Source organism: Moschus berezovskii, chromosome 13, assembly GCF_049115385.1.
Source record: "Moschus berezovskii isolate FMDL1 chromosome 13, NW_MosBer_1.0, whole genome shotgun sequence".
Classification (NCBI taxonomy): domain Eukaryota; kingdom Metazoa; phylum Chordata; class Mammalia; order Artiodactyla; family Moschidae; genus Moschus; species Moschus berezovskii.
The window spans coordinates 76,171,162-76,186,796 of record NC_142472.1 but is presented as its reverse complement, the minus strand read 5'-3'; the positions used below and the strand labels follow the sequence as shown (position 1 = coordinate 76,186,796).

Genomic DNA, 15,635 nt, shown 5'->3' with positions numbered 1-15,635 from the left:
CCACCTCTCTTCCCACCCTGTCTTCAATGTCACGCTCCTCAGACCACGGGTCCCCTGAGCATCCGCGTGGTCACTTACCCCTCCAACCCTCTCTCCTTCTCAGGGTTGGCCTTCTTGCTTGTTTTGGGGTCCATCCCGTCCTTTCCCAGCCCCCTTCAGCTTTCAAATGTCTCTCCAGCCTGGGAGGGCTGGGGAGGATGTCCTTGACCCTCCAGCTCCCTTGTTCTATCCTCCTTACTTTCTTCTTCCCCTTTAATCCAAAGTTCTTAAAAGAATTGTCTTCCTTTGCAGGATTCACTTCCTGCCTATTCACTGTTATTTATTATTGTATTCATTCATTTTTTTGGACAAATTTAGACTTTATTTTATTTTTTATTATTTTTAATTAATTTATTCTAATTGGAGGCTTACAATATTGTATTGGTTTTGCCATACATTGACATGAATCCGCCCCGGGTGTACATGTGTCCCCATCTTGAACCCCCCTCCCACCTCCCTCCCCATCCCATCCCTCTGGGTCATCCCAAGTGCACCAGCCCTGAGCATCCTGTCTCATGCATCGAACCTGGACAGGCGATCTGTTTCACATATGATAATGTACATGCTTCAATGCCATTCTCCCAAGTCATCCCACCCTCGCCCTCTCTCACAGAGTCCAAAAGTCTGTTCTTTACTTCTGTGTCTCTTTTGCTATCTCACATATAGGGTCATCATCACCATCTTTCTAAATTCCATATATATGCATTAGTATACTGTATTGGTGGTTTTTTCTGACTTACTTCGCTCTGTATAATAGACTCCAGTTTCATCCACCTCATTAGAACTGATTCAAATGTACTCCTTTTAATGGCTGAGTAATACTCCATTGTGTATATATACCACAGCTTTCTCATCCATTCGTCTGCTGATGGACATCTAGGTTGCTTTCATGTCCTGGCTATTGTAAACAGTGCTGCGATGAACACTGGAGTACATGTGTCTCTTTCAACTCTGGTTTCCTCAGTGTGTATGCCCAGGAGTGCGATTTCTGGATCATATGGCAGTTCTATTTCCAGTTTTTTAAGGAATCTCCACATTGTTCTCCATAGTGGCTGTACTAGTTTGCATTCCCACCAACAGTGTAAGAGGGTTCCCTTTTCTCCACACCCTCTCCAGCATTTATTGCTTGTAGACTTTCTGATGGCAGTCATTCTGACTGGCGTGTTTGGTCATCTTTTGAACTGTCGGTCTGTGTTCACAGTACAGAATCCAGAACACTCCAAAAGGCACAGAGTGGAGCATCTTTCTCCCGTGGGTGTCCCCAAGCCCTGCACCTCTCCCCAGAGGCAACCCCTGCCGTCGGCCTCTCGTGAGTCTTTCCAGAGGGCATATGCACTCACATATTCTTCTTTTATTTATTTGTTTTGGCGGCACTGGGTTTTCGTTGCTGCATGCGGGCTTTCTCTGGTTGCAATGAGCGGGGGCTATGCTCTAGTTGTGGTGCTCAAGAGTCTCCCTGCAGTGGCTTCTCTGGTTGTGGAGTGTGAGCTGTAGAGGGCAGGCTTCCAGAGTTGTGGCACACCAGCTCAGTTGCCCGGCAGCATGTGGGATCGTCTCAGAGCAGGGATCAAACCCATGGCCCCTGCATTGGCAGGTGAATTCTTAACCACTGGACCACCATGCAAGTCCTGCATACATATGTTCTTGTTTTATTTATTTATTGGCCACACGATGAGGCTTGTGGGATTTCAGTTTCCCAACTAGGGACTGAACCAGGGCCTTTGGCAGTCAAAGTGCAGAGTCCTAACCACTGGGTCAGTTCACTTGCCCCATGGACTACAGCACCAACTGTAGTTGGTCCCGAAGTTTACTCAGACTCATGTCCATCACCAACTCCATCACCAACTCCTGAAGTTTACTCAGACTCATGTCCATCGAGTCAGAGATGCCATCCACTCATCCTCTGTCATCCCCTTCTCCTCCTGCCTTCAATCCTTCCCAGCATCAGAGTTTTTCCAGTGAGTCACTTCTTTGCATCAGGTGGCCAAAATATTGGAGCTTCAGCATCAGTCCCTCCAATGAACACCCAGGACTGATCTCCTTTAGAATGGACTGGCTGGATCTCCTTGCAGTCCAAGGGACTCTTAAGAGTCTTCTCCAATAACACAGTTCAAAAGCATCAATTCTTCAGCACTCATCCAACTCTCACATCCACACATGACTACTAGAAAAACCATAACTTTGACTGGATAGACCTTTGTCAGCAAAGTAATATCTCTGTTTTTCAATATGCCACTGAACCGCCAGAGAATTCCCGTTTGTATTTTTTTATACAAATTTGGCCACTTTGGTCACCAGATGCAAAGAACCAACTCCTCGGAAAAGACCCTGATGCTGGGAAAGATTGAGGGCAGAAGGAGAGGGGGACGACAGAGGATGAGATGGTTGGATGGCATCATCGACTTGATGGACATGGGTTTGAGTAAGCTCCAGGAGTTGCTGATGGACAGGGAAGCCTGGCGTGCTGCAGTCCATGGGGTCACAAAGAGTCAGACACGACTGAGCGACTGAACAACAAATACAAGTGGAGGCATTTAGATACATTTTCTACCCTTTGCCTTTTTCACTTAAAATATCTTAGGTGCGTGTTCTTACATCAGTATATTCAAAGCTGCTTCATCCTTTCAAACTGTTGCCAAGATCCCTCTGTGAGGATGTGCCATGAATTCTCTGCTGTGGACACCGAAACCGCTTCTAGGCCTTTGTTTTAACAGACATGCTGCAAGAAGCAGCCTTGCATAGAGAGGATTTTTCCAGTCTTGTGAGCCCATCTGTGGGATAAATCCACAGAAATGAAATTACACTTTGCATTTTGGAATCAAGTTTTCCCCATAAAATTTGCACCAATTCAGCCACCCACGGCAACGTAGGCCTCATTTCCCCTCATGCTCTCCAGTAGACTGTTCTAACAAGGGTGTTTATTTTCACCAGCCAGATAGGTGAAAAGGAATACTTTAAATCTGCATTTCTTTTTATACATGCTGTCAAGCATTCTTCTTCTGTTGAAGAGTCATTTGAATTTCCCCTTGTGTGGAACCTCTGTTCCCATCCTTTGCCCAGTTTTTAGATGATTCCAAGGAACTCTCTGTTCGAAAGAACGAGCTCCTGGTCTGCAGTATGAGCTGCAAATACTTTCAGTCACAATGATGCTTTGCAGCATGTGTTCTGTGCCCAACAAATGGAGCAAATGGAACTGCTGTCCTACTGGCTCCCGCGCCCTCCTCACTGAGGGGTCCACAGGCCTCTCTGTGTGTTCTCTGCTTCCCCCATGATGTCAGCATCTGATACTGCGATCCATCCTTCCTGAACTCGCCTTTTCTTCCGGCATCACTACTTCATCTTGGGTCTCCTCCCACTTCTCTGGCTGTGACTTCTCTTATTCCTTCCGAAACACCCTTACAAGTGCCCTGGGGAGAGGAGGTCTTGAACTCAGCAGCAGTGCCCCCGGGGGCTGAGCCTCTGCAGGCTGCAAGGGGGTTTTCCAGCACCTTCCACCTCATGGAAGATACAGCCAGTGGTGCCTTGTCTGAATCCAAGGCAGGCTCAGGATGGTCCCTGGGCTCTTCTTTACCAGCTCCCACATGATGCTTTCAAACTGGTGTTGGAGCATACTCTTGAGAGTCCCTCGGACAGCAAGGAGATCCAACCAGTCCATCCTAAAGGAGATCAGTCCTGAACATTCACTGGAAGGACTGACGCTGAAGCTGAAGCATTCAGTACTTTGGCCACCTGATGGGAAGAACTGACTCCTTGGAAAAGACCCTGATGCTGGGAAAGATTGAAGGCAGGAGGAGAGGGCGACAGAGGATGAGATAGTCGGATGGCATCACCAACTTGATGGACATGAGTTTGAGCAAACTCCAGCCATGGTGAAGGACGGGGAAGCCTGGTGGGTTAGAGTCCACAGGGTTGCAAAGAGTCGGACACGACTGAGCGACTGAACGTCAAGTTCAACAAGTCTGAAATTAGTCTTATCATATCAGCTCTCTCACAACTGCTCCTCCCAACATCCTCCTCTCCCCGGGGTCCCACCACTCTCCCCGTCCTCCTAGGCCTGAAGCCTCAACCTCCGCAGCCCAGCAGCAGCAGAGACACTCGGACTCTGCCACGGGTCATTTCCACCCTCAGCCCCTCCCAGCTTCACTGGCATCACACCTGTCACCAGGTGTCTGTCTCCTCAGCGGCGCCTCCAGAGCCCTGCCCAGCCCCCTCCCTCTGCTGGGGAGACCTCAGGCCCTCCCCTGCAGCACACCCTTACTCCTCAGTAGCAGACTCTGCACAAAGCTGGACCCCAACACTGATCCACGAAGCCTGGATTCACATGAGGTCACATGTAGTCCTGGTGGGCTTCCCAGAGGGACATAGTGGTAAAGAACCCGCCTGCCAATGCAAGAGACCTAAGAGATGTGGATTGCATCCCTAAGCTGGCAAGACCTCCGGAAGGAGGAAATAGCAACCCACTTCAGTCTCCTTGCCTGGAGAATCCCATGGACAGAGTAGCCTGGCGGGCTACAGTCCCTTGGGTCGCAAAGAGCCGGACACGACTCAAGGGACTTAGCATGCACACACACATAGTCCTAGGCAGACAGCATTTCCAAGAGAAAAATTCCTCCTGTTCTGCTTTTAAAATACATATTAATACTATATCTGTATCTCTCTATATAGTATAAAATGTATACGATACATAATATAAAATGTATACTATATATATAGGATACTATACGTTTGTGTATATGTGTGTGGCTATTTCTTTGGACATAACAGTGTTTTTGGTGTATGTTGCCATTGTTGTTTTGGTCTCTTTGTTTAACTTATTTAGTTAATCAACCAGGACCTATTTTATTGTTTCTCAGCTTGGCTTCCAGTTTCCCTGCTGAGCCTCCTGCTAAGGCGCCCAGAGAAACCTGGGAGGAGAGCCCATCGCTAAGACCCGGATCCCCGTGCCTGTCCGGGGTCCACCCAGCAGTGCCGGGGTCCCCCGTCCAGCCCACGACCCGGCTCTCCTCTGTGTCCTGCTCAGCCGGCGCCCCCAGCACACACACAAGTTCACTGCAGGAAACGGGCCTCCAGCCAGGCGCCCAGCAGAGCCTCAGACATCCGGAGCGATCCCAGCAATCCGGCCTGTCCTGGGGTCACGGGGCTCAGCATCCTTGGTCTCCACCCCTCCCCCACCCTGGCACGCTCGGACTCTCGAGGGGCTTGGGGGAGGGGGTGCGGAGAGCGCGGGGAGAGGGGGCTGTGGAAAGCGGGGCGTTCACCGCTGCTCCGGGGCGGGCGAGGGGAGGCAGGGCAGAGGTGAGGCGCCAGGAGGGGTGGGGAGCTCTGGGCTGGCCCGGGCGGAGGGCACGGTGTGCGCGCGCGTGCCCCGCGCTGAAATGCCCGGCACGTCGGGGCCGCAGGCCAGAGCGCAGGGCGCCAGCTGAGCCTCCCGGTGTCCTGCTCCAGCGGCCGCGGTCATGACGGAGAACGCGGACAAAGTGCCCATCGCCCTGGTGGGGCCCGACGACGTCGAGTTTTGCAGCCCCCCGGTGAGAACCGCTCGGGGGCCCCCAGACCTGCGGGGGCCCGGAACCCCCGTCCCGGGTCTACGATTTGCATTTGCGTGTCACCGAACTTGGGAGGTGGGGGCAGATTCGGGCGCCCAGATGCGGGCTTGGGGTGGCGCCCCACGCGGGCGCGGGGACAGAGGCCGGGGCACCTCCAGATGCGCGCGAAGGGGAAGGCGGGCAGGGAGCGGGGGGGCGTCGTGGAGGGAGGCCGCCGCGACGGCAGACCCGCGGGCGACGACCTGGAGCCGCGAAGCGTTTGCTCAGCGCATCCAGGCCTGGGGACCAGGGACCCGCGGCGAGGGGAGCGCGCAGAAACGGGGCGCCGGAGGAGCCCGGGGCCGCTGCTCCCCGCTCCCACCCGCGCCCCGGTGCCGCGGTCGCTGCGCGCGGACTTGACGGGTCCTCTCCGGCCGCCCGCAGGCGTACGCCGCCGTCACCGTGAAGCCCTCCAGCCCCGCGCGGCTGCTCAAGGTCGGAGCCGTGGTCCTCATTTCGGGGGCGGTGCTGCTGCTCCTGGGGGCCGTCGGGGCCTTCTACTTCTGGAAGGGGAGCGACAATCACGTAAGTCCGGACGCGCGCGGGGTGGCCGGGGCCCCGGGATCACTCGCGTGGCCTCCCCTCGGAGGCCCCAGCGGATGCTGTCCCCTCGGGGGCCTCCCGGGCACCTCGTCCCTTCTTCCATCCAACCCCACGACGTGGCTTCCCACTGACGGGCAACTTGGTAGAAAAGCCAGTCTGGGCTTCAGAAGCGGTGTAGCCGGGGGATGCAGTGGCCGGTTTCAGGGAAGCCCTTCGCGGGGAAGGCGCATCGCAGCCTGGCGCCTCCACTAAGCAGCGGAGGGACCACGGGTAAGGCACGGCCCCTCTGGCCTCGCCTTACTCACCCTGAGGAAGAAGTGAAACTATGGCCTCTCCCAGCTGAGAAAGGCTGTGAATTGAAGAACCTGGGACAAAGGTAGAAGAGGCACATTCAGACCTAATAAGGGGATGAACCTGACCTCCCACGAGCGCCCTCTCTTTTTCTCCCTCCCTCCTTTCCGCTCCTCTCTTCCTCTCTCTCTCTCTCTCTTCTCTCTCCTCATCCTTTAATTTGCCCTTCTCTCTTGCTGTAAGGGAAAAAAATAAAATCTAACTTCCTTAAAGATAGCCAGTATCTTTAAAAATCATTTCTGGCCTGGTCACATGTGACTTAATGGTAAATGTTTTACTAACTCCAGTCCTACTTTCTATGAACGCAACTATTTATGTTAAAGCTGGGTTGGCTCTCAAGGAATATAAAAAGTGCTTCTGACCCGAATGGGCAAAATTCCAGGGTGTTCATTAAATACTCTGAATTTTGTTTACCTATCTAAAGGAGGGGGAGCATTTTATCTTGATGGCCATTGCCAGGCCTGGGGTAAGCTGATTTCAACTAATGGAAAAGAATTCCCTCTCCAGGGCGCACACAAAGGGCTGTTTCTTAATCACTCCCCTCAGAGAATCCCCGGCTGCTGTTTCCCCCTTTCTCTCCCACCATGAAATTCAAAGCATGAACGAATTCCAGTACTTAGAGAAAATGGTGCTGAAAGCAATTCAACCGTTTTACACACCACATCTTCTGCAGTCACTGCATAATTTGTATTTTTAACTCAAATGCCTAATGTAGATAAGCATGCCATTTAGCACCAAGTCTGTTTTAGAGACTATATCAAATTTACAAGCATCGATTTGTAGGATCAGAATTGCACAGTATTTTATGTGTATTTGAAAAGTGCCTTAATGTATTTGTGTATTTTAAATATAGAAGCCGGGCCAGATGCTCATATTCGAAAGCAGCATATCTGAACATTTCTATATCTCCATCTCCATTAATAGCAGGGTTTAGACTGTCATCCCTTGGGAAATGTAAATGCTATCTTTTAGATGACAAAACTTCCATGGTATAGGTCCTTTGGGGACAAAAATAGCTTTGCTTTTTTTTTTTGTAAAGATTTGGGTCATGATATATATTTTAATGGGTACCATTTGGCATTTAATAATTCAAGGCAAACAGGGTTAACTGACAAGCTTCTAGAAAGAGAGATTGAAAGATCATCCAAAATGAGTAGGGCCTCCTTTTATCGTAACTTTTACTTCAATGCAAGATGGTGGGTTGTCTGGTTTGAGAGAGTGGTATTAAATTCTAAAAATACAGAGGAAGAGTGAATCACATTTTATTGCCAACGATAGAAGTTTCCGCTGTCTCCTCTGCAGGTAGGAGAATGAAGAAAATCGTGGTAGGGTTTTTGTTTTTGGTTTTTTTTCAACTCCCAAAATATTCCATGCTGATCCATATTACTTAAGTCTGAAACACAGATCACAAAATACTAAATAGAGTACATTTGGTACCATCGACCCATAGCATATGCACAGGTCTGCTTTCCCTGAATTCAGATCTAAATGGCCCAAACAAAGATAATCAGAGAAGGTCGGTCTCTGTCAAACAGACACTGACAGCCTGTGCGCTGCCCACTCTTCGGAGATTACCCATGCCTCTGTTCCTCTGTATTGGTTTATAGAGGAGAAGCAGCAGTAATTCACCTCCTGTGCCTTTCATATGGATAAATCCCCTTAGGACAGGTTTACTGGAAATCAGCTAGAGGACTCTGAAGCATTGAAGTGTTAATAATGAGGGGACAAGTGCCTGGGCTCAAATATTGAGGTCATGTTTCATCCACGTTATTGTCAATGGAACAAGGCATTGAAATATGGGAAATTCCCACCAATATGAGATAACTGACAACCCAAGCGCCTGGGATGAGGGGATGAGATCATTGCTTGGGGCCTTTATTCTCAGCCTGATTTTTTGAGACGTTGGTCCCAAACATGATGTAATTATCTTATGAACCCAGGCTTTATTAGAAACTCATTAGCAAATCTCCTTGGCTGTAAAAGGCACCATATTGAGCAGAATTTTGGCACATAATAAACTTTCTTTGTGCTTGAATAGAAATAGCCTTAGGTGCTAACAGCTCCATCAGTTTAGAGCAGATACTGTGGTTACTGCTTCAGCAGCCCAGCCTTCTCCTGAGCTCGGGCTCAGTGCTGTTTGTTTACCAGTCCCCAACCCCAGGCACTCCAGAGGACACAGACCCCCTCTGCTGCTCTGGGGCAGGCAGGGGCTGCGGCTCCTTTAAAAGGTGCAATACCCAGGCCTGGTTAGGGGGAAGGTAGAGAAGGGTGATGATGGAAGAAAGCGAAGTTAGGCGCACAAGCCACTGTTCCAGTGTTATGATCTTGTCTCCCTAAGATTTTCTAAGAATTTGGAAATAGTTCATTTCTTAAATCCAGGATCACTTTAGCAGTAAAAAGTTTATGTGCAAGGCTTAAAAAAAAAAAAAAAAAGAGCCTCTTGTCTCATGAGTGAAGGACGGACACTTGTGCCAGCAGAAACTCACACACGCGTTGTCCGCCATGCATCCCTTAGCAGCCAAAATTAACTCAGATGAATAGTGGCTGTTCAGAAAGCGCAGGGGCCAAACAGAGCCTGCTTTCTGAGCTTCACCTGCAGGGAGTCCTGGCTCAGCCAAAGAAAACAGGTTTCCCCAAACGGGCTGATGGTGAGGACTGCCGAGGTACAAAGTGAAAACAGATTGGTGGGCTCTGCTCTCACGCCCCTAAATCAGAACCCCTGGAAGTGGCTCTCATGATCAGCTGAGCTGGGGAGACAGTGTCCTGCAGGGAGCAAAGTTCATCAGAAGGAGGGGAGGACCTGTGCTCAGAGGTGGTGAATGCCGGGATTTTCCATTCCACTGACAGGGTTGTTGCCTACAAGGGTACCAGCTACCGTTTCTCCATCTCTGCTGATAAAACAGGGCCTTGTGGGTCTTGCAATAATGAGTTTTCTACAAGTAATGATCCAATAACAACAGATACTTTCCCCGGGGTTTGTCCATGGGGGCAATCAGCTATTTCTCATAATAAGGGGAAAAAAATCTGACTTGAATTTGAGCTCTTTGCAGTTCTGACCTACCGACCTGACACTAAGTAGCTAATGGTCCTCATCAGTTCCCACTCCTTCCACTTTGAGGAGTGTATATCTTTATACAACCCATAAGAGATACATTATGTATCATATATGGGCCTCCCTGGTGGCTCAGCAGTAAATAATCTGCCTGCAATGCAGGACACTTGGGTTCAACCCCTGGATTAGGAAGATCCCCTGGAGAAGGATATGGCAACTCACTCCAGTATTCTTGCCTGGAGAATCCCATGGACAGAGGAGCCTGGCGGGCTACAGTTCATGCGGTTGAGAGAGTTGGATACAACTTAGCCACTAAACCATATATCATACATAAGATATAGTGTGTTAGTCAGTGAGTCACATCCAACTCTTTGTGACCCCATGGACTGTAGCCCGCCAAGTTCCTCTGTCCATGGGATTCTCCAGGCAAGAGTACTGGAATGGGTTGCCATATCCTTCTCCAGGAAGACATAGATATATACATATATATGCTTCTAAGTCAGAAAACGGAAGAAAAGAGAAGCCCACCTCCTACCCCACAGCGCAGAGAAGGTTCTTGCAGAGCAGCAGCACACTGCTCAGGAGCAGCATGTAAATCACTTTTTAAACCAGTGTCCTAACCAGATGTGTAAACTTAGAGAGCCCTGTTGGAGACTTCCCTGGTGGTCCAGTGGCTAAAACTCCATGGTCCCAACACAGGAGGCCCAGGTTCGATCCTGGTCAGGGAACTAGATCCCACATGCCTCAACAAACATCGAGGATCCTGAGTGTCTCAACTTATTTGGCACAACCAAAGAAATAAATAAACAGATATTTTTTTTAAAGAGAGAGAGAGCCCTTTGGATCCTGTAATTTAGTGGTACACGGTAAAAAGCGTTTTTCAAATGGCGGCATTTTAAACAAGATGTTACTCAGAAATGCAGCACATGAAACAGATCAGAAGCAAAGCTGCTCTGGCCAAATTGCAGATGGACCGCGGGTGGGGGGACTCGGGTTAAGAAGCCTCACAGCCCCACCTGCTCTGGGCCACCTCTGTGACACCCCAGAGCTCTGAGGACATAAATGAAAACCCCCTCTGAGGTTCCCACTCCATCGTTTGGCATTCAAGGCAACTCCCAAGATGCCGAGCTAAATGGTGTAGCCAGCTGTTTTTCTGACTCCTGGCCCAGTGCTCCTGCGTAATGCCAAGACTCTCCCCCTTCCCCCCACACATCCTGTAACAGCACCTGACAACACCTTGTGTCTGTCCCATAGTGTCATTAATAGGCGTCCTTCTTATTTTGAGCGGAAACAGACGTGCACATTGACCTTGCTCTCTGTAATGTGGCTGTAATCTCAGGCGTACCCTAGTACTACCTGTCCGCAGTCCTTACTGTATACCACCCTCCATGCCAAGTCTTGACTGAAGGATTTTTAAAAACTACCTTCAAATTGAGGTGCCACTGCAGATTTGTTTGGTTAACAGCCCAGTGAACCCTCTGCCTCTTCACTGTCCATTTATCCATCAACAGATCTCAACTCTGGCTGCAAAGTAGAATCGACCTTTAAAAACAGAAAGATCTGTGCTCAAGCCTCATCCCCACAGGTAGTGATTTGATCCATCCTGTGGAGGCAACCCAGGTGTGGTAGCTGAAGATTCTCCTTAGATGTGTCTGTGTGCCACCAGGATTGCAAACCACTGAGCTCTTCAGATTAGTATCAGGGATGATCAAAGCCTTTACTTTCAAGATATTATTTAAGAAATCATTGTATTAGGTGATTGGTGGATGAAGTCCTCCCAGATAAATGTCTTACCATTAAGGATGATTCAGTGTATCTCTGAGACACAGGAATGCTAATTTATATCAAGATAAGCCGTGAACTGCTCTAAGAGGGAAGCATCACTGATTCTGGTGTTCACTTCCAGATTTACAATGTCCATTATACCATGAGTATCAATGGGAAATTACAAGATGGGACAATGGAAATAGATGCTGGGAACAACCTGGAGACCTTTACAATGGGAAGTGGAGCTGAAGAAGCGGTTGAAGTTCATGATTTCCAGAATGTAAGTATATTGCACGCACAATGGCAAGCCACTCCAGTACTCTTGCCTAGAAAATCCCATGGATGGAGGAGCCTGGTAGGCTGCAGTCCATGGGGTCGCTAAGGGTCAGACATGACTGAGCGACTTCACTTTCACTTTTCACTTTCACACATTGGAGAAGGAAATGGCAACCCACTCCAGTGTTCTTGCCTGGAGAATCCCAGGGACGGGGGAGCCTGGTGGGCTTCTGTCTATGGGGTCACACAGAGTCGGACACGACTGAAGTGACTTAGCAGCAGCAGCAGCAGGAAGTTTAACTAGGCAAGCCTGGGAGACGCCTCACTCAGGGAGAAGGCGAGCCCCTCACATCCACCCAAATGGGAACTGCTCTTTATGGCAGTCATGGTGCCACTAACCTCCCTGGACCATGTTGCATGTTCTCTCTGAGAAAGGGTCACTCTCTGTCCTTGACATTTTCAAAATGAAATAACAACACCTTAGTACTGAAAAAAAAAACAAGTTCTTGGAGCTATCAAGTCTTGGCGGAAAGACTTGCAAGAGCTATTTTTCTCCAAGCAGCCTTCTTAACACAGTGAATAAAATGCCCAAGGTCTCCCAGAATGTGGCAAGATCTAAAACTGGCAGTTATCAAGAGGAGGGAAACTTTAATGACCTAATAATCTAATCAGCAGCAGGTGGGATCTATTTACACACACATCTCAGTGCTCCAGATTTCCCGTTTAATCCAGAAAATTAGCATGGAGAAATTCGCCTAGTGTATCATCTGCTGTCTGAACAGAGCCCATTACAGATGAAACATTCGAGTCTCCTTTGCAAAGGACACACATGTTTGTTTTCAGAAATTCAATTTACAGGCAATTGGAGACATCAAGCCATGCATGGATGCTTCCGTGGACATCTGTGAACCCAAGTGTCACTGCAGGCCTCCTCTCCGGCTGGCCACCATAAATATCTCGTTCTCTTTCTTGTTCTAGGAGAGAAAGAGGCATCACTGCTTGTGCTCTCCTGTTAAATCTAGAGAGGGAGTAGGTGAGACTTCCTCATGAAAAAGGCTCTTAAAAATAATGTCTCTTCTGATAGTTTATTGGCCTACAAACATCTCACCGACCTGTCTTCCTCTGATTGATGGGGAAAACTAGAGATGCTTTTCATTTGAATGAAAGAACTCCCCTTGTTGATACCCAAACACACTTCACAAGCCCTTTTGAATATCAAGCAGATGCTAACCTTAGAGCTCGGCGATATTAGACGTTATTTGGTGATGACAAGGGCTGGCTGTGCTTGGTGTGGGCTCTGCCCTGGGGACAGGCTCTGCAGTCCTGTGTGTGCCCAGCTCCATTTTGTTTGGTCATAGCTTTGAAAATGGTTCTGGTCGAGTCCCAGAGATAATTTCTCTAGACCTATTAAAGGCTTTTACTACAAGACCCAAGACAAGGTAAAAGGCATTTTTTTCTTTGCACTGCTCGATATAAAATCATAAAATGTGGCTCCCACCCATGCATCTTTCATTCAATCCAGAACAAAACTGAATATGCAGGATATGCCACAGAATCAAGATATGCAAAGGTAGCTATGCAGATAAATAAGAAAAGATCCATCTCTCTCAACGTGGGTATGTATCAGGAATGTCCTTTTAAAATATTTAATCCCAAACCTATATTTCTGTTTTATAAACCTTTGGTTCTAATAACGGTATTGATTGTGTTTTGTTCTTAGAGGCCAATGGGGCCACAAATATTTTATAAACTGATCAATTCTCTTTGATAGCTTCCACATTTCTCTAAGTCAGAACTGGTGAGTAGAACATTTTTTTGATGGATAGAACCTGTTATGGGTTTAAATAAGCCTGGACTTCTGAAAACACATGAATCAGCCACTGTGGTACCTCAACTATTACTTTCTCCTGTATTACAAACTGCCAGTCAAATTCAGGAAGCGTTTGTGGGAGCTGACTATCTATATGCAAGGGATGGTGTGAAGCATAGAGCATGCAAAGACGATTGGCACTTGTCCCCTCCCCCAAGGACATCAGGAGCTGGACATCCACAGAGAAGTGGCTTTAGGCCAGGCTGGGAAACACGCTGCCACGGAGCTATGAACAATGCCCTGGGGTCCTCGTGGAGGAGGCCATTGCTGCCAGTGAGGAGATGGAGCAGGTTTTGCAGAGGTGGCAATGAAGCCAAATCCAGCCTCTGAGCTCTGACACTGAATTAATATTCAGAGACAGAGTTCGGAGTGAAGTAGAAAAGGATAGCTTTCTCGCTTTGCCAGGCAAAGGGAGCCACAGTGGACTAATGCACTCAGAACTGTGTGTCCCAACCCGGAGCAGGTAGTGAGAAGTTTCATGGTAATTGTTCAAAGAGGATGTGATTGGCTATGGACATTCCTTTGACTGGTTGGTGGTAGGGTAAGTGGGAGTCAGCATCCTCAACTTTCTGGTTCCAGCTGACGGGGTCTCTGCATTTGTGGGCAGCATACAGTTAAGTTCTGGGGTTTCAGTATATGCAAAACAACTCACAGATATTATGTGTATCCTTTGATGGGGAACTAGGACCCTGCCCCAAGGCTGCACCATTGTTTCTCTGAACTGTCCCTCCCTGGTATCTGCATCCTCTCCCTTCCTTAATTAACAGCTGTTTGAACCTGCCCATTGGAACTCAGGGAAGGTCATGGAGGTTGAATGAAGCCTATTTCCTGTAAGCAAAGAAATGGGGGACACAGAAAGCTTTTGTGTGCAGGAGCCCTGCAGGGTCCTGCTCACTATCAGCAACAGTTGACCCAGGTCTGGAAGAATGGTTAGGATTTCAACTGCAGAGAGGCAGAGGTGGGGCTTTCCAGGCCCAGGGAAGGATATGCCATACCCGTGCTCAGGTCTGCTCCCAAGATCTAAGTAGGGAGCTTAGAAAGTGAGGAAGGGGGGAAGATGGAGATGCACGCAGCCCAGAGTAGGAAAGTTTCTGAATTGTAGGTGAACAGCCTCCCCTGCTAACCCCACCAAGACTGTATGGAGCCAATGGTGGGAAAGAGCCCCAAGAGGGAATTTGCACTGAATGAAGGGCTCCAGGCTCTACACCATTGGAGAAAACAGCTGTTCAGTTCCCTTGTTGCAGAAGGTAAGGCAGACTCCATTCAAGGGAGGCTACCATTGTGAGGTCTTGTAGTCCAGGAGAGAGAGAGGGCTCAACTCTGAATACAGTAAGGAAAACTGGGGCGTAATAGCCACAGAGCAGGGTGGGGTGCTGGTGGATGGGAAATTAGTAAGGGGTAGAGTCGTTCTTTGCTAAACTGACCTAACGGGATTTTTGCTGCAGGCAGGTCAGGGGATCAGATATCCAGTTTAATCAGACTAAGGCTGACTCAGCAGGATTCTTGCTAAAAATGGAATAAACTGGCCAAGACAGAGCCCAAGGTTGGGGCCTAGAGGACTCAGAGGTGCCTGACTAGAGTTAGGTCAAGAGAATCTCTGTCAAAAGCCTGAGGAACACAGAAGCTAGTTCTGTTCATAATGCATGAAAGTTGTGCCCTCAAAAGTATCAGTGCTGCTGGTTTAAGTCAGCCTCCTCAACCCTCATGACCCACAGATACAACAGAAATCCTGGTTAGAAGTTGAGATAGTTCTCCAAGAAAACAGGGGGCAGGGAGCAGGAGAAAAGAGAAGCAGAGAGCATGGCCTCCATTTGGAAGATATGACATTTTAATAAATATTAAATAAATACTTCTAAAACTAAAAAAAATAAGATAGAATGGTGGATATAAACAGATTTTCACTATATAATTCTTTTGACCTTGTATATATTTGGAGTTTTTTAATTTAAAAAGCTGGTGGGAGAGACTTCGCTGGTGGTCTAGTGACTGGGACCCCATGGTCCCAAGGCGAGGGGTCTGGGTTTGATCACCGGTTGGGGAACTCACATGCCTCAACTAACACCTGTTGCAGCCAAATAAATTAATTAACTAAAAAAAACCTGGAGGGGAGGAAATGGACAGTAACAGCCTATCTGATAGGTAAGTAGGTTAT

General features: G+C 48.6%; 1 protein-coding gene across 3 annotated transcripts in view; it reads left to right on the top strand.

Annotated features, from left to right (window-relative positions):
* The first annotated feature begins 5,480 nt into the window (after window positions 1-5,480).
* CNMD (chondromodulin) overlaps window positions 5,481-15,635 on the top strand; it is a 31,993-nt gene continuing 21,838 nt past the window's right edge. For 2 of the 3 annotated variants that reach the window (XM_055426013.2, XM_088842791.1), the window contains exons 1-3: window positions 5,481-5,567; window positions 6,009-6,149; window positions 11,477-11,617. In XM_055426013.2, coding sequence (XP_055281988.2) covers window positions 5,496-5,567; window positions 6,009-6,149; window positions 11,477-11,617 — 354 coding nt within the window. In that variant the 5' untranslated portion in view covers window positions 5,481-5,495. The remainder of the gene's footprint in view (window positions 5,568-6,008; window positions 6,150-11,476; window positions 11,618-15,635) is intronic. The other variant, XM_088842792.1, reaches the window with a different exon arrangement.